Source organism: Podarcis melisellensis (assembly GCF_964234715.1).
Source record: "Podarcis melisellensis genome assembly, chromosome: 8".
NCBI classification, from domain to species: domain Eukaryota; kingdom Metazoa; phylum Chordata; class Lepidosauria; order Squamata; family Lacertidae; genus Podarcis; species Podarcis melisellensis.
Window position 1 is genome coordinate 82141744 of NC_138540.1, and position 24190 is coordinate 82165933.

The 24190-nt window shown below is 47.8% G+C and overlaps 1 protein-coding gene across 2 annotated transcripts in view; it reads left to right on the top strand.

Moving 5' to 3' along the window:
* Window positions 1–24190, top strand: part of AXL (AXL receptor tyrosine kinase) — a 73919-nt gene that overhangs the window by 45356 nt on the left and 4373 nt on the right. Inside the window, exons 7-16 of one of the 2 annotated variants that reach the window (XM_081921972.1) lie at window positions 870–1065; window positions 2611–2750; window positions 2879–3023; window positions 3799–3822; window positions 6573–6702; window positions 6869–6960; window positions 8216–8311; window positions 20546–20623; window positions 21031–21123; window positions 23571–23692. In XM_081921972.1, coding sequence (XP_081778098.1) covers window positions 870–1065; window positions 2611–2750; window positions 2879–3023; window positions 3799–3822; window positions 6573–6702; window positions 6869–6960; window positions 8216–8311; window positions 20546–20623; window positions 21031–21123; window positions 23571–23692 — 1116 coding nt within the window. Of the gene's footprint in view, window positions 1–869; window positions 1066–2610; window positions 2751–2878; window positions 3045–3798; window positions 3823–6572; window positions 6703–6868; window positions 6961–8215; window positions 8312–20545; window positions 20624–21030; window positions 21124–23570; window positions 23693–24190 lie in introns of both variants that reach the window. The other variant, XM_081921973.1, reaches the window with a different exon arrangement.

Sequence of the window (24190 nt, forward strand, 5' to 3'; positions counted from 1 at the left end):
ACTTTACCTTTATTCAATTTGCTCCAGGTGGTGGCTCCTCTTCCTCACAACAGCCCTGTAAGGTAGTTGAGGTTGAGAGGCAGTGATTGGCCAAAGGAAACCCAGCAAGCGTCATGGCTATGTGGGGATTCGAACCCTGGTCTCTCACATGTCCTAATGTAAGGTTGCCATACGTCCGGAACTTCCCAGACATTTCCAGGATTCGAATGACAGAATTAGCGTCCGGGGGGCAATTTTGGGAAATCGGCAAAATGTCTGGATCTTTGAAATATCCCCAATGGAGGAGAGCTTCAACATGGAGCTTTAAAAAAGTGTGACGTGCCACCTGCACTGCAAAGTGGTACAGTCTGGAATTCCACCGCAGAGATCGAGCCTTTGAGCCGATCCACACGTTATGCAGTCGGCGAAAATCCTGGACTGTTCCACTGTAGAGGGAAGGGGGAGTTTTCTTTTTCTTTTCTTTTTCTAATTCTTCAATGTTGTTACACAGTCCGAAGAGGCTTCATATAGAATTATAGAATTGTATAGTTGGAAGGTGTACCAGAGGCAGGGGCGCCAACTTGAATAAAATATTGGGGAGGGGGGAGGCAAGCCCTGCCCCGCAAAATAAGTCACGTTGTGCAGTGGCCACACACTATTTGAATGGCAATGCCCATCAACTTTTTTTGGGGGGGTTAGCCCCCTAAAAAAAATAGGTGGGGGGCCCTAGGAGTCGGTTTCTATGCCCAGAGGGGCATCAAATACAAGGCAGAAATCTCAGCTAGATTATTGTAGAGCATAACAAGTTCCTAACTCCTGCCCTGTCGACCCGTCCCCGGCACATGCTGCCTTTCCGTCCTCAAATCCTTACCCCTGCCCCTTTTTCCCAGGCTGTGCGCTCGGACGAGGACCTCAGCACCGTGTCGGACCGGGAACTCTATAACCAGAACCTCCACGTCCCCCCGTTCAGCCACACCCTGGATGGCTTGAGCCCCTTCACCACCTACCACGTGCGGGTGTCTTGTCGCTCCCGAGAGGGCAACTCCCCGTGGACCCACTGGGTTGCTATGGAAACCCTGGAAGGAGGTGAGCTTGAAGTGGGAGTCGGGGGGGGGGGTTGAGAGTAGGTGGTCGATCTTTCTGGGTTCTGCCTTGATTTCTCGGAGGAGAAAGGAAATCACAGAGGGGTGCCGCTTGGAGCAAGAATGAGGAACCAGATGTTGCTAGACTACAACTCCCATCAGCCTCCGGGCCGTTGGACATACTAGCTGGGCCTTATGGGAGTTGGGGTCCAAGCAACATCCGAAAGGCCACAGGTTGTCTCTGAACTTAGAGAGGGGCCAGCTTGGAAGCCAGGAAGATGGAGGGGGCCTAACGCATGGCTTAGAGCAGGGTTTTCCCAGCCTTGGGTCTTCAAATGTTTTGGACTACAACTCCCATCATCCCTAGCTGGCAGGGATGATGGGAGTTGTAGTCCAGGGGTCAGCAACCTTTTTCAGCCGTGGGCCGGTCTACTGTCCCTCAGACCAAGTGGTGGGCTGGACTATATTTTTTGGGGGGAAATGAACAAATTCCTATGTCCCACAAATAACCCAGAGATGCATTTTAAATAAAAGCACACTTTCTACTCATGTAAAAACACCAGGCAGATCCCACAAATAACCCAGACGTGGATTTTAAATAAAAGGACACATTCTACTCATGTAAAAACACGCTGATTCCCGGAGCATCTGCGAGCCAGATTGAGAAGGCGATTGGGCCGCATCCCACGGTTGAGAAAGGCTGGTTTAGAGTCAGAGTTTCCCAGCTGTTTTTGGACTACAACTCCCCTAGCTAGCAAGGCCAGTGGTCAGGGATGATGGGAACTTTAGTCCGAAAACAGCTGGAGACCCAAGGTTGGGAAACATTGGTTTAGAGAGTAACAATGGTTCTCAAAGAGTGTGGCCTGCCACTCTGGGATGGCGGGAGAGGAAAGCAGTTGTAGCCAAAAGATTCAAGGGCAATCAAAGAAACATTTAAACATTAGGATAGGATAGTCCCGAAATGATTTCTCCACAACCTATTGTTGTGAACAGGGATTTTCAACTCTGACAAATATGAAAGATCAGAAAAGAGGACTGCTTTTTTTGTGTGTTCATGAGAGTTTGTCTCGAATTAGAACTAATAAAAATGAGATTACCCGGCAAAAGCAACCTCACCTCTCTCATTGAATTGCTATACACACTTAAAGTCCATGCATAAGAGGTTCATTTATCATTGTATTTTGGGAGTGATTTGCATTCTTAATGTAGCTGCATTGTTTTTATACTTTCCTAATATCCCACAATCATATCATATAATAGTTGCATTTTCTGTTATAAATCAAGCTGTGCTAGGAGTGTTTCTTTTTTGTTTTCCAATGCATTTCTTATCAATAGAAAAAAATTGGTGTGGCTGGAGCACGGTTATCTGAAAGTGTGGCTCAGAGGAAAATAAGTTTGAGAACCAGTAGTTTAGAAGCTTAGACCATGGTTGTTACCAGTCAAACGGCTGAGACTGGGCTATAGCCGCTTGCCTGACCCCACTTTGTGGCTAATGAGAAAGGGTCATGGCCGCAGTGTTTCCATTGTAACGTACACTTTTCCCCGGCAGTGCCCACCGCTGCGCCAGAGAACATCATGGCCACTCAGAATGGCACCTGCACCATCGTGCAGTGGCGAGAGCCGCGTGGCGTCATCAACGGGATCATACGCGGATACAAGCTGGTCTGTCAAAGCGGCGACTCGCCCGAGGTGAGGACCTCCTTTCTCAGGACTGGAGAGGGCACTCCATTGACTCCCCTGTAATTATCCTGAGCCATCGCCCGCCATCTTCCTAATCCCCCGCCTGGCGTTTTCGCCACCCTCTCCCTCTCCACCAGGTGGTTGTGGACGTGGGGCTGACCAACGAGACCGTCTTGAACCTGAACAAAACAGTACACAATCTGACCGTCCGTGTCGCGGCCTACACGCAAGCAGGAGACGGTCCCTGGAGCAAAGCCATCATGGTTTCAACTGGGAATGTCGGTAAGGAATACGAGATATTGTGTCATGTTTTTTTGGTGGGGGTGGGTGGGTTTCCCTCACAAGCTTTAGTGTTGTGGCAAATAACAGAAGCACAGGGAAAGGAGAGGGTGGGTGAAGTTACATAAGAGCATAATTTGTTTCCTTGGATGCTACCCAAGGGGTCTACTCTGACTAACGTAGGATACGGTCCAAAGAATTCAGACCCAGAATGATGAAACCGGTTAAGGACTACTTGAAATAAATAAAGTTCCGTTTTCATAGCCAATTATTCCTGCACATCTTTCTAAGTGTATCATATGTGATATGGGGGAATCATTTGGCTGCCAAAAAAATAAGTTTGTTTTTTTTTTAAAAAAAGTTCTTAACTGTTCCCAACTGTTTCCCAACTCCTTGGTGGTTCTTCCAAAACGATCATTTGATCTCTCTTTTTTGTTTTGCTTCGTTCTTCTGGCCCAGCCTTCGACTTCCTGCTTTCTAAGAATGGTTCTGTGTTGGGCAATTCCTGATCTCAGTCCTGGTTCTGATCTAGCAGGATCTCCTGCTTCTAATTTGTATCCCACTTCTTGTTATGATGGCTTCTGGCGCCTTGCGGAGTCACAGAAACTGAAGCTGGTTATAAAACAGGACCCGTGCTTTCTGCTTTAGGAGTTTGGATTCTCTTTGATGTCCCCAGAAAAACGGCCTGAGGCCCTGTTGGCGGAAGCTTGACGCTGACATTTGGCTTGGAGGGAGACCATATTAAAATAATTTATATATTGTTTTTTCTCTTTTACAGATGAACTACCACAGCCCCAGCCAGGTAAGAACAGTGCATAACACTCTATCTGCAACCTACAGAAATGATTTGGGATTTTGGGGTGGGCAGCATCAGGGAATGAGAGGCGGTTCCATTTCCTTCTAGAACGTTCCAGAGAGCACTTTGTTCTGGAAATCTGCTTTCCTTCTTTCTTTCTTTCTTTTGGTGTTGGCTAATTTGATTATAGGGACGCAGGTGGCGCTGTGGGTTAAAGCCTCAGCGCCTAGGACTTGCCAATCGAAAGGTCGGCGGTTCGAATCCCTGCAGCGGGGTGCGCTCCCGCTGCTCGGTCCCAGCGCCTGCCAACCTAGCAGTTCGAAAGCACCTCCAGGTGCAAGTAGATAAATAGGGACCGCTTACCAGCGGGAAGGTAAACGGCGTTTCCGTGTGCGGCTCTGGCTCGCCAGAGCAGCGATGTCACGCTGGCCACGTGACCCAGAAGTGTCTCCGGACAGCGCTGGCCCCTGGCCTCTTAAGTGAGATGGGCGCACAACCCCAGAGTCTGTCAAGACTGGCCCGTACGGGCAGGGGTACCTTTACCTTTAATTTGATTATATCTTGTTTTGTTTTGGCTTCTCTCTTGCGATAATAAGAATAAATTAAAACTTTGTTTTCCAAAAGTTCCCCAGTGTAGGCAATACCTCGTGACCAGGCTTGAGGGCGACATTGCTCTCCTTTTTCAAAATGGCTCCTCTAGGAGGAGAAGGAGCTGAAAGAGTTTGTGTGTTTTGTGACTATTGGCAGGGAAGAAGATGGGGATGTGGGGAAGACTGCATATTTGCCTTCCACCCGCATTCCCATTTTGATTTGGATATTTTCAATTTTTGTGACACAGACACACCTGCTTTGGTTGCAGGAAACATCTGAACAAAAGGATTGGAAAGGACCAGGCAGCAAGTGCAGGGAGTTCCTAAACACACTGAGGATCTTTTTAGTTCAGTTCCAACTGGGATTTTTATTGAACTTGATTACAATTTGTTTTCATGGAAATTTTATATTGAACTTTCGCCGGAAAATTCTCAAGGCCAAGTTTGACTGACAGAATCGCGCACTTCTTTCCAGTCCAAGACTGTGAACTGGATTAAGATTTTGGGATGTGGGGCAGTTGTTTTCAAACTTCACAGCCCGAAGTGGTGTAGGAAGTGTTGGTTTCTAATAGGTTGGATTTTATTTAAATCACTAGACTAGTCAGTAAGACTTGATTTAAATCATTTTTTTTTTACAGAAAGACTCTTAATATTTACAACCAGATGAAGGTTTTGTTTTTGGAATAATAAATTTTCAGAGTAGTTTTTATAGTTATATCAAAAATTACTGATTTGGTTACACTTTTAGAAATACATTGACAGATAATTATGAAATTATTGTGAGGTTTAATAAGTTAGCTGTTTATATTTGGACAACTTTTCTGCTGTACTTTATTGGAAGGAGAAAAATAATTTCCCTAATAACAATTTAAACAATTTTATTAACTAAAATAATAACATTATAGCATATGTATCCATGTTTGTTAACTGATGTTTGTTAACTGACGATTTAAAAACACAAAACAAAAAAACCTTAGACTGAGTTTTAGCACACATGAAAAACTTAAATCCTGATGAATAGCCTTTGGACTATAATGTAACAAATAGGAAACTATCTTTAGAAAGATTTTTCCTCCAAAAGCATTTTATTTTAAAAATCCAATTTAAATTTTAAAAAATCCAATTTAATTTTTTTAAAAATCTGATTATTTTTTTAAAAAAATCATTGATTTTTATCCACCCTGGTTTCTAAGGAGAACTCGTCTGACTGCCAAAAAACTAGAAGATCCCCTCATCTTCCCCTCAGCATCGTACTTGGTCCCAGATTCGGTCAATGGATTCTCTCCTCTGTTCTTCCAGTTTAAACAGTAACAGGGGCTGCCTGCTCACCGTACACTTAAAGCACATTGTCCTCCACTCCAAAGAATCCTGGGAAATGTAGTTTGTTTAGGGTGCTTGCAGTAAACTACAATTCCCAGGATTCTCTGGGGAAAACATAGGTGCTTTAAATGTATGTCATGTGCACAGCCGAGGCAGGGAAAGGTGTGTGGGAATGTTCAGGGAGGCAGGAGAGGATATATTGTTTATTAATATTCTTTCTAACTTGCGCTAGCAAGTTCCTTTACTTAGCAGAGTTTTACATTCCCCTTTTAATGCACAGCGGGTAGCTGGTTGCAGGCTTGTGTAAGTCTCTCGATACCATACAATTCAGTATTGAATTGTATGTTCCTGGTGAGTTCCCTTTTTATCCCTCTTAAAAGAATAAACACACGACAATCTTATTGAGAAGTTTACTCACAGCGCCATCAGTTCACAGTTGGATCCCTGAAGGCAGACTTAGTTACAAAGTATGTGGAGCTATCCCATATGGGGATAATCCCAGTGTCCTCTGCTGGCTGGAAGCCACCAGAGCATCTCTAGCTAAAAACTTGCTCCAACAATGGAAGAAGGCAAAGAGAGAGTGCTGTGTGCCTTGTCCTTTTGTTACCTGGACAGGTAAGGTCACACCCACCTCTAGTCACATGCAAAGGAAGTGTGCCCAGCCAGGAGGAAACAGGAAGTTTTCGACTGGCTGGACCAAACATTCCCCTGCATGTCCACTCTAGGAAAACAAGGAATGTTGTACTTGACTGCTACTTATGTATCACATCCCACAAAGTGATGCGCTGGATGGGCAACCGGAATGGCTCCTCCCATTGACCCTTACTCCTCTTCCCTTCTCCATAGTAGAAACCACTGCCCCTGCCTTCTCCTGGCACTGGTGGTACGTGGTAATTGCCATAGCCACGGCCGCCGCCGCTGCCGCCTTCATAATCATCTTCTTGGCACGGATGAGGAGGAAGGAAACCCGCTATGGGTAAGTGGAGAACGGACACCTGCCATGGATGCTTTCATTGAGATTCCTGAATTGCAGTGGGTTGGACTAGATGACCACTGATGACCCATCTCACCATTCTGTGACACCGGTTCCGGTAGCTTCTCCTCTTTCACTGTCTGTTTCTCTCCTCCTGCCCATTCTGCAGGGAAGCGTTTGAACCCAGCATGGAGCACGGAGAGCTGGTGGTCCACTACCGAGTCCGCAAATCCTACAGCCGCCGGACCACCGAAGCCACTTGTGAGTGTCATAGAAGGAGTGAGTCCGCCTTTCCTAACTACCCAGCATGCATTGCGCCCAAGCCTTGTGGTCCAGGATCCAACAAGGAATGCTCCCACCTCCACCACAGTTGTAGGTTATTCCCCATATACAAACACCGCCCAATGCTCTTTTTCGGCGGACATCATCTATTGTCTCCTTAATTTGGTGGTTCCGCCTGCCTTCTTCCCATCTTTTGCCTCAGTCATGGCTGCTGCTCCTTGCAGTCTCCTTGATGCAGGGCGCTTTGGCCCTGCAACGGTTTGATCTTCAAACCTGCTTTCGACAATATTTGGAGAAGCAGGACAGAGACATTACTGGCCATTATTATTTCTGGGTTGAGCCCAGTATTCCTGCCTCCCTGGTCCCACTCTCGCTCCCAGGGCCTGCCCAAGTCGTTTTGCTGCATCCTGATGACACCCATGCCACTGCTGTGACTGCTACAAATCCCACCCTCACCTGCCCCTACCGTCACCCCTGTGCTGCCACAGCACCATGGGCGAAAATCCAGCAGAGCTGGTGATGGAGAGGACGATGAGGTGGTCAGATTTGCTGTAAATGCCTTCACCTCGCCTCACTGAAGGGCCGCTCTAAAAGCAAGCTCAGGTAGGGAGTGCCGATGGATTTGAATGAAAAACAGGGCCGCTGAGAAAGAAGAGGAAGGTATCTGCATACTTGGGAGAATGCCAAGGTTTACAAAATACGAAAGATTTAACGGGCCCAAAACAGCCCAGTGAAGATGCTTTGTGTGTTCGGCAACCACAGAATGGAACGTCTCCACTGGAAAAGAGAACGTAGACACCTAGCAAGGGGAGGGGAGAGCAAGAAAGGATGGACTTTCTGGTTTGGAAAACTCTTGTTTTGCTGGCTCAGAAGTGAGAGGAATGGCCTGAGCTGAAAGAGTTTAAATGGGGCTCCCAGACAATCAGAAAATTAGGCTGGTAGCCACACAGGACCTGGTGAAATGCTCTCAGCAACAGCAGGAGATGAAAATGGCTGGTGCATCTTGGCTGGCCTATTGGTTGAGGTTCCTTTGAAAGCTTGAAAGACCCTGGCCAAACAACTAACCACCCCCGCCCTTCTCCAACTACATTTAGAAATCAGGCCGCCTTCCCTATCCTCCCCCTGTTTAAACCCCGCATCCTGGTCTGTGACAGAGATCTGGAGGTGTGGGCCCCGTGATGGCCGTGTGCATAATGTGCTGTGACCTTCTCTCTCTTTCTTCCTTTTGTGACAGTGAACAGCCTGGGCATTAGCGAGGAGCTGAAAGAGAAGCTGCGAGACGTCATGATAGATCGCCACAAGGTGGCCCTGGGGAAAACCCTCGGTGAAGGTACATTAACCTGGTCAACTGGCACTTTTCCCAAGATGGAGGCTTCTCCAGAGTGAGGCGTGGGTGGGGACAGACATCAGGCCAAGTGGGATCCTATCGGAATGGTTAATAACAAGCCAAGGGCCATAGGCAACCAACCAGAGCCAACAATCATCTGACTGATGACTATGTGGGCCGCCATTTTGAACACTACTTAGGCCAGAGGTCGGCAAGGTTTACCTTGCCTGAGCCGGTTCACTCCCGTGGAGATTGCTCTGTGGGCCAGATCGTGTCTGCGCAGATGTGATTTCTGGCGTCTGCACAGATGTGATTGCCAGTGTTTGCACATGCGCGGACGCGATTTCCGGCGCCGCGGAAGCGAATCCCCGCTCCGCACTGTGCCGGTTCAGCACAGTGCGTGGGGACTCACTAAGTGGGTGGCTGTGCTGGTCCCGTGAGTTAACCGTGAGGCGAGGTTTGAGTCCAGTCCGAGGTCGAGGGTGCAGTATGGAGGCAGTCCGTCAAAGCTGAAGCTGGGTCCAAGGCAAGGAGTCGGGTGAGGTCAGGAGCTCCGGCAGGACAGGGGGCAGGCAGGAACTGGCTATCAACAATGTTGCTTCCGCAACTTGGGACTGGGGCTGGCTGGCTTTTATCTGCCCCAAGGCATAGGGCGGTCCCAGTCCACAGGTGACTCGCCTCTCCTGGCCTGGAGGCGAGCACTCCTCCTGCGGGAACTTAGTTCCCTCCGCCTCTCTGCCCTGAGCCTCTGCAGCTCAGGAGGCTGGAGGGTTACCGAACCCAGAGGCAACCTCAGCTTCCTCTGACGAGGCTGAGAGTGGAGCACCTGCAGGCAATGGGTCCTCCATCACCTCAGGAGCCAGAGCAGACTCAGCTGGTGCCTGCACCTGAGGATCCAGCACAGGTGAGGACCCTATGCAGGCTGGGATTCCTCAGGTTCAGCCTCCGAGTCCGAATCCCAGGCCATCACAGTGGCTCAGTTTGGGGGCGGCAGGTTGCTGACCCCTGCCTTAGGCCTTTCTTTTGTCAGCAGCTTAGTTTGCAGGCCAAGGCAGGCCTGAGATGGCCACTTTCTCCTTCACAAATGCATACAGATGTGCCTGGAGACTACAACATTAGGGACTTTCTGATTTAGAGAAAGAGCCAGGGAGAGGCAACAGGCTTTATTTTTCTCTGGCTGCCTCCATTGAACAGCTCTTGAACCTTCTGGACATTAATTGGTAGACAGGTACGGGACTTACACATGGCGCAAATAACAAAGCTGCAGATCAAACTTTTTCCAAAATGAAGTATGCTTTCACTTGCAAGTTTTAGTAAGGCAGCACATTAAATAATTCTTGGGAAATTAATTTTAGAAAACAAGCTAATTTTACAGTTTGTGTAGTTACCAATAAAAGCAAATAGAAACAGAGATAAATGCAAACAGCTATGCTTATTCTAATCTGTCTCCCTAACCAGGCCAATAATTATCAATTTGCACCCTTCACTTCAGCTTCTAGGTTCCTTTGGAGTCTTTTCCTTTCAGCTGCAATGCCCACTGTGCTCTCCTAACATTTCCTGCATTCCTAAAGTGTTTCGTCTCTTTTTCTTTCTTTCCGCGCTCCAGCTCCAAACTCCACAACTAACTCTTCTACTTCTCTAATAAACTATGCTGTTTTCTAGCTTGTGTACAGTATTTTCATTTCCCTTTCCAACCTTTAAGTCAATCTGAAGGAAAAGAGAATTCGGATTAATTTTCTATTTCCCTTTGATTGCCAGATTCCTAGGCTGAACTTTTGACCCTTCTGTGCAAAACATCGCCTTGTACTTTTGACCCTCAAACATTTCCCTATTCTGTGCAAGAGAGCTTCTAAAACAAATCAAATTTTATATCAACCAGCTGAATACAAAATAGCAGGACACTTTCAGCACTCCAATTTAGAGGGAAAGGATGTGTGTTATGGCCCTAGACTAGGACTTAGGGGCTTATAAACCACTGAGCTTCTTGGACTTGCTGATTGGAAGTTCGGCGGTTCAAATCCACGCAACGGGGTGATCTCCCATTGCTCTGTCCCAGCTTCTGCCAACCTAGCAGTTCGAAAACACACCAGTGCAAGTAGATAAATAGGTACCTCTGTGGCGGGAGGGTAAACAGCACTTCCATGCGCCCTGGCATCACAGTGTCCTATTGCGTCAGAAGCGGTTTAGTCATGCTGGCCACATGACCAGGAAAGTTGTCTGTGGACAAACGCCGGCTCCCTCGGCCTGAAAGCGAGATGAACACCACACCCCATAGTCGCCTTTGACTGGACTTAACTGTTCAAGGGTACTTTACCTTTACATTTAACTTTCCACTGCTCTTTTCAAGTATGGTCCATACTTTAAAACTCAGGTTTTGAGCACCTTCCTTTTTGCTCCAGATACTTCCCTGTAAAAACCCGCTCTTTAAAGCTCAATTGGAGCAAACATCAATCCACAGAAAACCCAAATTGACGTTTGCTCCAATTGAGCTTTATAGTGCAGCTTTTTGCAGGGAATAAACAACGCTCAGACGCAGAGTGTTAAAGCATGGACCTCTGCCTGGAAAGAGCTGGGCATAAAGTAAATGTGGATAAGTCCTTATTGGTGGCACAGGGCTCTGGCAACTGGAGCTTAGAGGAGATGGATCCATGTCCCAGTCTGTCCCATGTGGATCTGCAGACATCAGAGCCTACCTCTTCTCCCTTCAGCCCTGCTGCTGTACTAGGGTTTCTGAAACAGTCTCTAGCTGCTGTTGGACTCCAATCATCCCTAGCTAGCAGGACCAGTAGTGATGATGGGAAGTCCCAAAACAGCTAGAGACCCAAGTTGGGAAACCTTGTGCCAGACTCTGGTAGCCAATCACAGGCTATTCAGGGGATCAAGAGAGCTTTTAGGAGAGATCCTTTCAATTGGAAATCCCGTTAAAGTCATACCTCGGGTTGAAGTAGCTTTGGGTTGAGCATTTTCAGGTTACACTCTGCGGCGAACCGGAAGTAACGGAACGTGTTACTTCCGGGTTTCGCCGCATGCGCATGTGCTCAAAATGACGTCACGCCCATGCGTGGAAACGGCGAATCGCAACCCGCACAGATGCCAGTTGCGTTCGCTTCAGGATGCGAACGGGGCTACGGAATGGATCCTTTTCGCATCCAGGGGTACCACTGTACCTTGAAGGAGCCAGCCAAAGGGGTAGCTGGTCAAGTGGCTGCATTCATGGTGTCAGGGACTACTTAACTATGTAACAAAACCCTGAAACCTTTTGACTTGCTGTCTTGTCTGCCTGCCGGGGGAACCAGGAACGACTGAGATGTCCTTGCTTGGACCACCAGCTCTTTATTGGGGGGGGGAGTGCATATCCACAGATCATGACACTATGCGCAATTGCACACATGTTCACTTGAGGAACAAATCACTGGTGTGTGGGCTGGGAGGTGGAACTTCAGACGAGGAGGGGAAAGTTTGAGAAAATCTGGGCAAGGCCCAAGACTTCATGGAAAAGGTAAGGCCTGAACAAAATAATAATTGAGAGATGACAAATCCCACAAGCCTAAGAGGCAAAGAAGTGGAACCGCCTCAGAAATGGACTTCCTGTTTCGGATGTCTCTTCCTTCAGAAGTCTGAGAACCCAGCTCAGGAGACTGTATATATAAGAATATGTTAACTCATAAGGCACAACCTTTTAAAAAAAATTGAAAATAACACAAATTTTGAAAAAAGCCATTACCAAGCAACGGAAAAGCCCATATCCCAGTGACTTATCTAGTAATAATTTGAAAATTCTATGCATTTACTGGGAATGTTCAATGATTCTATGCCAACCACTGGAATTTCTCACAGAATACAAGGACACTTTGAATTTGTTGCTTCCTAAACTCGTTTCTTTAGAGCAGGAAATAAAAGTTTTGGGTCTCAAACAGGAATTGGAAGGCAGGGTGATGTAGGGGAAGCGAAGCAGAAATTCATCTGAGTTCCAGAACCTGTTTCCCAATTCCAAATCATATGATATGAAAACAGTTACCAGGACTATCGTTAGGAGTTGTTGTTTTTTTATCACTGGATAACCCTGGAAGATTCTCACTCAGCTAGGACAATGGGGCGATTCTTGGCCGAAGGGCTATCGAAATCAACTGCTGCACGAGGGACAAGGACAAACTCCCTTGTTTCCTTTCCTGATTAAACGTCAAGGCCTTGTTTTCTAACCTAGCCAGGATAATCAGTAACATATAACATCAAGTGCAGGATGAACAGCCCAGAAACGCTTCGGCCTAGTTTTCTTGCTGCAGAAAAGCCGAAGGACGGAGGGCTGTTTTGCTCATTTGGGTCGGAGGACTGGCAAAGTTTCTGCCTCAGCTCCGCAAAAAAGTTTCCTCTAAGCGCAGCTGGGATTAGTTTGGAAGCATATGGAAAGCAGAGATGGAAAGGCCCCTGGCTATGGCACATATGTTCCCCCTTGAACATTTCCACCCTGTGCCTCTCTCTTTTTTGTGGCTGCCCTTTTTCTGCAAACGGGGAGGGTGGGAACTTGACTTGCACAGCCTCAGAGGAAGCAGGCTTAACACAGAGCCAGGCTGCTGGTCCATCTCACTTAGCATTGTCTGCACAGACCGGCAGCAGCTCATCGGCGTTTCAAGCGGGATTGAACCTGGGACCTTCTGCTTGAAAAGCAGATGCTTAATAATAATAATAATATATTATTTATACTCCGCCTATCTGGCTGGGTTTCCCCAGCCACTCTGAGCGGCTTCCAGCACATAGCTGTCAACTTTCAGATTTGAAAGTAAGGGATCAGCAGCCTCGAAAATAAGGTGTGCTGGTCCAGGGGGGAGGTTACCGTGGGGCGAGGTCCAGGACCTGAGTTGAGGGTCGGCAGACAGTCCTCCACGGGCGAAGCGGGGTCCACAGCGGGAAGCCGGGCAAGGACAGGAACTCTGGGGGAAACAGGACTGGGTGCTGGCCGAAACAGCTCATCAACGACGTTGCTCCCGCAACCTGGGACCGGCCTGACTGGCCTTTATCTTCTCTGAGGCCAGAGGCGGCCCCGGCCCCCAGGAGACCCGCCTCTCCTGGCCTTAAGGCGAGCACTCCTCCTGGGAGAAACCAGTTCCCTTCGCCTCTCTGCCCTGAGTCTCTGCAGTTCAGGAGAGGCTGATGGGTTATTGGACCCAGGGGGAGACTCACCTGTAGGCACTGAGTCCTCAACCACCTCTGGAGCCAGAGTGGACTCACCTGGTGCCTGCTCCTGAGGATCTGGCACAGGTGCAGGCGCTTCAGAATCAAGGCCCTGCCCCAGTTCAGCCGGCCCTGGAGGCGGGGACTCCTGTGCAGGCTGGGATTCCTCCGGTTCAGCCTCTGAATCGGATTCCCAGGCCATCACATAAGGGATCAGCAGCCTCACCTGTCCCGGGGACAGTCTATGAGATATCTAACAATAGCAGAGGGAAACGGCGCTGGAATAAGGGAGTTTCCCACAAAAAAAGGGAAGGTTGACAGCTATGTCCTAGCAAAATATTAAAATACAATAATTCATCAAATATTAAAAGCTTCCTTAAACAGGGCTGCCTTCAGATGTCTTCTAAAAGTCATATAGTTGTTTATTTCTTTGACATCTGGTGGGAGGGCGTTCCACAGGGCGGGTGCCACTACCGAGAAGGCCCTCTGTCTGGTTCCCTGTAACTTCGCTTCTTGCAGTGAGGGAACCGCCAGAAGGGCCTCAGTGCTGGACCTCAGTATCCGGGCTGAACAATGGGGTAGATATGCTCCTTCAGGTATACTGGGCTGAGGCCGTTTAGGGCTTTAAATGTCAGCACCAACACTTTGAATTGTGCCCGGAAACGTACTGGAAGCCAATGTAGGTTTTTCAGGAATGGTGTTATATGGTATTAGCGGCCACTCCCAGTCACCAGTCTAGCTGCCGCATTCTGGATTAGTTAAAGATTCCAGGTCACCTTCAAAGGTAGACCCACGTAGATGCTCTACCACTTGGGCTGCAGCCCTTCCCCATAGCATCTCCCCAGAGAGTCCAAACATAAGAGCCCTGTTGGGACAGGGCAAAGGCCCATCTGGTCCCACCACCTCATCTCACAGTGGCCCAACGGGAAGCCAATCACATTCTCCCTACATGCGATTCTCAGCAGTGGGCATCAGAGGGTATTCTGCCTCCCAGCACGAGTAGCAGATCACAGCCATAGTGATTAGTTGCCTTGTCCTCTTATGAGTCTGCCCAATCCACTTCTGAAGCCCATCAAGCGTGCCAGGAAGCCCCTGAGATCCCAACTCAGCAACTACTTTTCTTGGAGAGACTCGGGGCTCCATCCAGACTTACAAAACACAGGTTTCCCACTTGTCCAGCCCAGCGCGTTCTAGGCACGGGTCCGAGCAGTTTTGCCCTTGCCCTGCAGCTTTCCCTGGGAAAACTCACTCTTTAGCAATAAATTGAAGCAAACGACAATGGGGGGGGGTAGTGTTTCCTCTGATTGGGTTTCTGCAGGGGAAAGCGGCAGAGCAGGGGCAAGTCTGAATTAGCCTTCTAGCTAATTCTTAAAAACAGTTTACTGGCAAATTCTTACTTTTTCTAACTCCAGAAAATCCCTTTTTTATTTTTTATCCCTGAGTGTTGGATGCAGCCTGATGGCTTCCAGTTGCTAACCCTTACTTTAGATGTCCAGGTTATCCTATCTGAGGGTGGGAGCTTGTAAAGAACCTGTATTTTCTTCAGCTGTCACTTACGCAAAGAAAAGAGAGGACGTAGCAGGATGCCAATTTGCATATGCAGATTTATATGTATAGATTAAGTTTCTTTTTTTAAAAAAAATAATATTTATTGATTTTAAAGCTTACAAAAGAAAAAGGACAAGAACAGATAAAAGACAAAAAGAAGAAAACAAAAGAGAGGGGGGGAAAGACAGTACGATACAATATATAAGCAATACACAACACAACTTTAACACATTAAACTAAACAAAGCAAAACAACAATTTAAAAACATACATCATATCTTTCATTACTCTATCTTTCATTACCTTGTTTCATCGACCTCCTCTCACCTCCCTTTTTGTATTCCACTTCTGTTAATTGTTTCAGCAAATCCTTTCCCTCTTTCTCTATTTTTCTGTCATATAAATGTCTTAACATATTTTTAACCTTATTTTCCATTATATGTATAGATTAAATTTCTTCCCTCTCTGTTCATGGTTTTCTGCCTTTAAACCAGACACGGATAGGACACCCCTTCGAAAGAGAGCAGGAGTTCCCAAAGCAAGGTTAAATGTTATTTGTACATAAAATAAAATCAACCAGGGGACTATGGGCAACATCAAGACCGGATCCAAAGCACAGAGATGACAAGAAGCAGATATTATTAGGAACTAATAACTGCGAAAAGGCAGGGAGGAGAGGACAGGGGAGAGAAAGAAGTTGGCAGCCAGTTTTGGGGGGAATTAAGTAAAACAGTACATCCAGTTCTAGCATTTTGTGTTTCCCTTGGCAGCTGGAAATATACGGTAACTTTTCTCTAGCACAAAAATTCGCAGAGATCCATTCTTACAGGAAGACTTCCTGAGGCTCACAGCTTGACTTCTTATGTCTACAAAGCCCTAATCTCAAACCCTTCAGATGGAGGAGTGGGCTGGTGTGGTCTTTCCCCAATGGAAGCAGGAAAGGCACTCTGCGCATGCTCAGAAGCGCTCTGCTGTTTGTTCTTGCTCCCCTTTTGCCTAGACTGAAGCCCCGGTGTTGGAAATGGATTACTAACCCCCCCTAGTTCAAAGGCTGTTTCTCCTTGCTTCCATTCCATTTGTTGCATTCCCTCCTAATTCTGTTGCTAAATTTGGATAACTGGGAGAGAGAGGGGATCACAGAGCGAATGTTTGCAGGCTACGAACCCTTTTAAAAAACCAACCCACAAATCTCATGTCTTAACGCCTATCCCTAGAACACCCCAGATATTTCATAAGGCAGCAGCCTGAGTGAGTCAGACACGGAAAGTCTGAGCTGGTCCCGAAATGTCAGCCGTCGGCTCTTCCAAGAGTTCACGTGGCTTGCTGAAGCCCTTACATAGCTCATGTTCTTCTGCCCCGGGAGAAACAGGGGAAATGAATTTCCCACCTGCCTGCGTTTCCTATCCAGACAGAAGCCTCTGCTCCTGCCAGGGCAAAGCCCACACGACCCTTCTATAGAGCTGGATATTTTAGATCAAGGACCTCTTTTGCCATCTTGCAGCTTTTTGTTGGGGGGGATGAAAGGTAGACTTCGACACACACACACACACACCCCACCCATCCTCTGGCTTGCACCTTATACAAAAGAACTTGCTGCATCAAGAGCTCTCCTTCCTATTCCTACTAGAAGTCTGGTAAAAGTAAAGGTAAAGGGACCCCTGACCATTAGGTCCAGTCGTGACCGACTCTGGGGTTGTGGCGCTCATCTCGCTTTATTGGCCGAGGGAGCCGGCGTACAGCTTCTGGGTCAAGTGGCCAGCATGACTAAGCCGCTTCTGGCGAACCAGAGCAGCGCACGGAAACGCCGTTTACCTTCCCGCCGGAGTGGTACCTATTTATCTACTTGCACTTTGACGTGCTTTGGAACTGCTAGGTTTTGCAGGAGCAGGGACCGAGCAACGGGAGCTCACCCCGTCGCGGGGATTCGAACCGCCAACCTTCTGATCGGCAAGCCCTAGGCGCAGTGGTTTAACCCACAGCGCCACCCGCGTCCCAGAAGCCTGGTACACTGCACCTGCACATGCAGGCTTCATTTTTTTGCTGCTGGACCTCTCTCCTCCGTAAACTTTATCTCACTTTCTTATTTAAAGCAGCTGAGGCCATTTGCCACCACTAGCACATCTGGCAGCATTGCATCCCACACGTCAGTGATGCGCTGCGCTAATTATAACCCGAACCATGTAAACGCTGCCCGGTTTGAAAGGGGAGGCATGGTTACCAACACTGTGTTTTCACTTATCTATAAATATTTACGGTTTTGCTCTTATGGGTATTGGCTGCCGACTTCCCAACGGCGCGCAAATGGTTTTGGCGTTATCGGAACGTTCCCACCCACCCCTGGATTTCCTTGTTCTTGGACACGAGAGCTACTCAGTACCTAACGCTCCACATCGTCTCTGGGTGTTTATATTTCCTACACGAAATCAGGACAGTGCAAAGTTGCGCGGCGGTTAAAAAGGAGCCTGCAGACAAAAAAATCCAGGCCAACAAAAATGGTATACTAGCTGGCCTGACTAGATTAATCACAGGCAGCCTAAAAAGACAAGAAGAATCACTGGGGAGTGTATGTGTGTATATATTTTGTGTGTGTATATATATATATATATATTTGCTTTCGTAGATTTTCACGGGTACAGGAATGCAGGTTTTGGTGTCCTCGGGTGTCTTCCCGTGTAAAAGTTGGGGTGTCTAGGCGACGTTTCGACGAGGTCTCACTCGTCATCTTCAGGCTGGTGCTTTCGGCTTCTTGTTACTGGAACAGAGCAGGATCTCAGTGTTTGAGTTCCTATAAATACTGTTGAGGGGGTGTGGTGTATAGCCTCCAATGTTCTGGGCAGAGAGGAAGTTCCCAGGCTAGTGTGCCTTTTCTTCTTTTGTTCCTTAATTACTTGAGGGATATCCTGAGTGATTTCTTGAGTGATATCCTGAGTACCACTTAGGTGGGTCATTAGGTGTGGATTAGTTGCTAAAGTCTTTGTGTCTTGACCTCTTGAACTTTGTGAAGAGTTTTTCTGAGAAGATGGCTGTACTGCACTTAGTTGTGCTCTGGCTTGGCTTCGTGTATAGGGGCGAGCTGTGGTTTTGTGGCTTGTGTCAGCCAGATCTGTGTAGGGATTGCAGGGGGGTGCAGCATCCGGAGGTGCCACCATGGTTTGGCTACTGGATGGTGTCTGTAATTTACCCCGAATACATCTTGGACCTGACCAACCACTGCCTAACCAACACGTACTTCATCCACAATGGACAAAGATACAAACAGATAGAAGGAGCACCTATGGGATCACCCCTCTCACCGGTCATCACAAACCTGTACATGGAACACTTTGAAACCAATGCTTTAGACAAGTCAGAACACAAACCCAAACTTTGGCTCAGATATGTTGACGACACCTTTGTAATTTGGCCACACGGGAAGGAAAAACTGGATAGCTTCCTCACACATCTCAACAGCCTACACCCCAAAATACAATTCACTATGGAAATAGAAGCCAACAACCAACTTCCCTTCCTTGACGTCCTAATCTACAAAAAACCTGATGGCTCCCTAGGACACACTATCTACCGGAAAAAAACACATACCAACCGCTACTTACATGCACAATCACACCACCACCCTGCACAAATAAACTCCGTAGCCAAGACTCTCATCTCCAGAACCAAACGCCTGGCTGACAAAGACCACTTGACAACTGAGTTACAGAATCTCTCAAATGTGTTAATTGCCAATGGATACCAGCAAAACAGGGTTACGAAGCTAATCCAAAAAGAAACACCCCCCAAAAACCAAGACACAGAAGAAAACAATGGCATGGCCCTCCTTCCTTATATCAAGGGCACTACAGATAAAATTAGCAAAATCCTCCATAAACACAATATCAAAACAGCCTTTTGCACCAACCAAAAAATAGCCAATATCCTCAGAAACCCCAAGGATAAAATCCAGTTGGAAAACCAAGGGGTCTATGAAATACCCTGCAAAGTCTGCCCAGCCACGTACATTGGACAAACAAACAGACGAATAAATGCACGTATCGCAGAACACAAGAATGCCGTCAAAAAAGAAGAAAAAACTTCCTCTCTTTTCCAACACATGAAAGAAACAGGACACGAAATTAATTTTGCAGATTCCAAACTGCTCTTTAACATGGAACATCACCACAAGAGAATAATCATGGAAGCCATCGAGATAGAGAAACACCCTCACAACATGAACAAGCGTGACGACACATCCCGCTTGCCAGACATCTGGAAATTAGCCCTCCCCACAAAAACTGACACCAGATCCAGAGGCACACAGAACGCCATCACCAATCAACCACACCAGACCCAAACCCAGACCCTCTCCACAGATAAATTACAGACACCATCCAGTAGCCAAACCATGGTGGCACCTCCGGATGCTGCACCCCCCTGCAATCCCTACACAGATCTGGCTGACACAAGCCACAAAACCACAGCTCGCCCCTATACACGAAGCCAAGCCAGAGCACAACTAAGTGCAGTACAGCCATCTTCTCAGAAAAACTCTTCACAAAGTTCAAGAGGTCAAGACACAAAGACTTTAGCAACTAATCCACACCTAATGACCCACCTAAGTGGTACTCAGGATATCACTCAAGAAATCACTCAGGATATCCCTCAAGTAATTAAGGAACAAAAGAAGAAAAGGCACACTAGCCTGGGAACTTCCTCTCTGCCCAGAACATTGGAGGCTATACACCACACCCCCTCAACAGTATTTATAGGAACTCAAACACTGAGATCCTGCTCTGTTCCAGTAACAAGAAGCCGAAAGCACCAGCCTGAAGATGACGAGTGAGACCTCGTCGAAACGTCGCCTAGACACCCCAACTTTTACACGGGAAGACACCCGAGGACACCAAAACCTGCATATATATATATATATATATATATATATATGTGTGTGTGTGTGTGTGTGTGTAATTTTCTTTTCGTAATTTTCTCTAAGATGCACCAGACCATAAGACACACCTAGTTTTTGGAGGAGGAAAACAAGAAAAAAAATATTCTGAATCTCAGAAGCCAGAACAACAAGAGGGATCACTGCACAGCAATCCCTCTTGCTGTTCTGGCTTCTGTGATAGCTGCACAGCCTGCATTCTCTCCATAAGACGCACACACATTTCCCCTTACTTTTTAGGAGGGAAAAAGTGAGTCTTATAGGTCAAAAAATACGGTATATGGTATTTAACTTAAGTTTTGCTCGAAGTTCCGCTGAAATGAAATAACATGACTCAGGTCCATTCATTTCAATAGGTCTACTCTGAGTAAAATTTAATGGCATACACCCCCCCCCTTCTCTGCCTGGTTACCTAGGAGGAGTTTTCTGTTCGCTGCAGGTGACCAGGTTGTTTCAAGCCTGGGTTAAAATCACAGGCGTTTTCTCAAATGAACGCCATTTGGCCTGATCCACTCCCAATTTCTACCTGGCATGATTTGGCATTTGCTCTCTCAGACTTGCTCATAGGCCTTTTCCTCTTCTTGTTCATTGTCTCTGCAGGGGAATTTGGCTCTGTCATGGAGGGGCAACTCAGCCAAGACGGAGCGGTCCTTAAGGTTGCCGTTAAGACCATGAAAAGTAAGTAGCAGTGGAGGTGGAGGGGGTGGCTTCACACTGGTCACGCTGGGGCAGGTTGGGATTATACCAGCAATGAAGAAACATCACTCTGCACATGCCCAGAGGCCTTCTCTCCTTTTCTTCTGCATTGAAAAAACAACGTAAATTGGGCCTGCTCACCCATGATAGAAACCTCTCTGCCTTTTGCCTTTGAAAATGCTCCGTATAAGGCAATTTCCTATGTCCCCTTGACCTGAATACCACCACCAGACATGGCTGAGCACCCTTCATACGCTCAGAGGTGCTCTCATTCTTTGTTACTGCTTCCAACGTTCCAACGGGCGTGGAAAACAGTTTTCACTGCCTGACCCCCTGGCATGTTCTCAAAGCCCATCTCATGCCACCGACCTTACTTTTCCTCCTCACAGTTGCCATCTGCACCCGCAGCGAGATGGAGGATTTCCTCAGCGAAGCCGTTTGCATGAAGGACTTTGACCACCCTAACGTCATGAAACTGATTGGTGAGCTATGTGTGCGCATGCACCACTTCTTAGCCACGGCGTGTGAAGAGTTAATACTTTCAGTGGTGGTGGTGGGGGCGACTTATGAGTTACCCCCACTCACCCTCTCCACTATTATTACCCCTAAGTTCCTTCAGGTTGTGTGTGGTACTGCCCCAGAGCATTCTGGGACATTAAGCCATTGATTCTTCTGCCCGACATATGATGCCTGGGCTAGGTTTTTTGGTGTGTAGCCTGAAGAACCAGATCCGTGTAAGAACATGAGAATTGTCCTTCTGGATCAGGCCAGTGACCCGTCTAATCCAGCATCTTGCACTCACAGCAGCCACCCAGATGCCTCTGGGAAACCCACAAGTGGGACTCAAACACAAGAGCTCTTCCCCCCTCCTGTGACTTCCAGGAGCATATATTTGGAATCATTGTGGCCTCTGTGGAGGCAAAGCATAGCTGTCGCGGCTGGTAGCCATTGCTAGCCAGGGCTTATATGCTGAGGCCCAGCTCCGAGGGTCTTCTGCCAGTTCCCTCTCTGCAAGAAGTGAGGTTACAGGGAACCAGACAGAGGGCCTTCTTGGTAGTGGCACCCTCCCTGTGGAACGCCCTCCCATCAGATGTCAAGGAGATAAAAAATTATATGACCTTCTGTAGATATCTGAAACAGCCCTGGGTTGGGAAGTTTTTTATGTCTGGTGTTTCGCTATGTTTTTCTTTAATACAGTGGTACCTCGGGTTAAGAACTTAATTCGTTCTGGAGGTCTGTTCTTAACCTGAAACTGTTCTTAACCTGAAGCACCACTTTAGCTAATGGGGCCTCGTGCCGCCGCTGCACAATTTCTGTTCTCATCCTGAAGCAAAGTTCTTAACCCGAGGTACTATTGCTGGGTTAGCGGAGTCTGTAACCTGAAGCGTCTGTAACCCGAGGTATCACTGTACTTTGTTGGACACTGCCCAGAGTGGCTGGGGCAAACCAGCAGGATGGGCAGGATATTATATTATTATAATTATTATTATTATAATTATTATTGTCGTCCCGAGAAGTAGCACACTCGGGCATTCCATTTAGGGCAGATTCCGCAGGCTGCAGCCTGGGAAAAACCAAAAGAGAGGAAACGGCCTTTGGATGGTGGTTGCGGGGGGAGGCAGTCAGGCAGAATGGACGCATCATCCCCAGGGAACAGGACTCCAAGTGAGGGGGCGGAGGGGAAAAAAGACTTCTTGGGAAAACAGATGTTGGCAAGGATGCTCGGAGCTCTGACAGTCCACAGAGGGGGTGGGTGGAAGCTCAGCTGATGCTGGTTTGCGACTCGCCCAACAGCCCCTTCTCCCTCTCTGGTTCACATTAAGGAGGAACACAGTAAAAATAACTCTCAGGCACAAGGCGCACCAAGAGAGTGTCTTGTCGGGGAAGGGGACCCCCAAAGAGGATGTTCTCACGGGCAAAGACCTTTGGGGGTTGGGGGCAGGTGTGGGACATGGGGAGGGGGCTTCCAGATGGTGTGCAAGTTTGAGAGGGGAGGCTCCCTCCCCCTCCGTGCCTTCCTTTTTTCACCTCTCACTCTTTAGAATTATAGAATCGTAGAGTCGGAAGGTCCATTTGGTCCAAGCCCCTGAAATGCAGGAAACAGTAAGAATTCAGGAAGAGTAAAGAGCCATTCAGCAGTGGAACGGTCTCCCTCGGGAGGTTGTGGACTGTCCTTCCTTGGAAGTCTTTAAGCAGAGGTTGGATGGCCATCTGTCACGGATGCTTTAGCTGAGATTCCTGCATTGCAGGGGGTTGGACTTCGATGACCTTTGGTGTCCCTTCCAAGTCTATGGTTAATAATAATAACTTATTATTTATACCCAAGCCACTCTGGGGGGCTCCCAATCGAGTGTTAAAAACAATACAGCATTAAATATTAAATATTAAAAACTTCCCTAAACAGGGCTGCCTTCAGATGTCTTTTAAAAATAAGATAGCTGCTTATTTCCTTCACATCTTATGGGAGGGTGTTCCACAGGGCGGGCGCCACTACCGAGAAGGCCCTCTGCCTGTTGCCTGTAACTTGGCTTCTCGTAGCGAGGGAACCGCCAGAAGGCCCTCGGCGCTGGATCTCAGTGTCCGGGCAGAACAATGGGGGTGGAGACGCTCCTTCAGGTATACAGGACCATGAGAATCACAGGTTCTGTGATTCTCTCACATTGTACACATGTGGCACAGCCTGGCCTGCACAACTTGCCACAAGCTGAGGTAGAAAGAGTAAAGAATGTAAGAACATCAGGAGATGTGTGCCAACAGCCCACTGGTCCAGCACTCACTCCTCACAACGACCAACCCAGCACCTGTGAGAAACCCACAAGCAAGACACGAGCGCATGAGTACTCTCTCCTGCTTTGGTCCTTGTTGGCCATTGATTCTCGTGTCTTCTCTGTTGCCCACTGAGAAACTCACACTCTTTCTCTTCCCTCAGGAGTTTGCCTGCAGAACACAGAGAGCGAAGGATACCCCTCCCCGGTTGTCATCCTGCCCTTCATGAAACATGGAGACCTGCACAGCTTCCTGTTGTACTCCCGGCTTGGCGAGAGCCCGGTGGTATGTAGCGTCGCCCCATGAGATATCCGTTGCGGGGAATCCATACTGCACAGGTGTCCTGGAAAAATTGAGACATCCTGGTTTTTTTTCCATGAGAACGGCGGCCACTTTGGACGCCGTGATGATCTTGCACAATTTTGCACCTCAGAAAAGTGCTTTTTCAGGGCCACAGTGTCACGTGGCACCCCAAAACATGTGTTATTGCGTGCCGTTCCCGAAAAAAGCACTGGAGGAGGAGGAGAAGAAGAGTTTGGATTTGATATCCCGCCTTTCACTCCCCTTCAGGAGTCTCAAAGCAGCTAACATTCTCCTTTCCCTTCCTCCCCCACAACAAACACTCTGTGAGGTGAGTGGGGCTGAGAGACGTCAGAAAGCGTGACTGGCCCAAGGTCACCCAGCAGCTGCGTGTGGAGGAGCGGAGACGCAAACCCGGTTCCCCAGATTACGAGACTACCGCTCTTAACCACTACAGCACACTGGCTCTCTGGATTGCGGTGC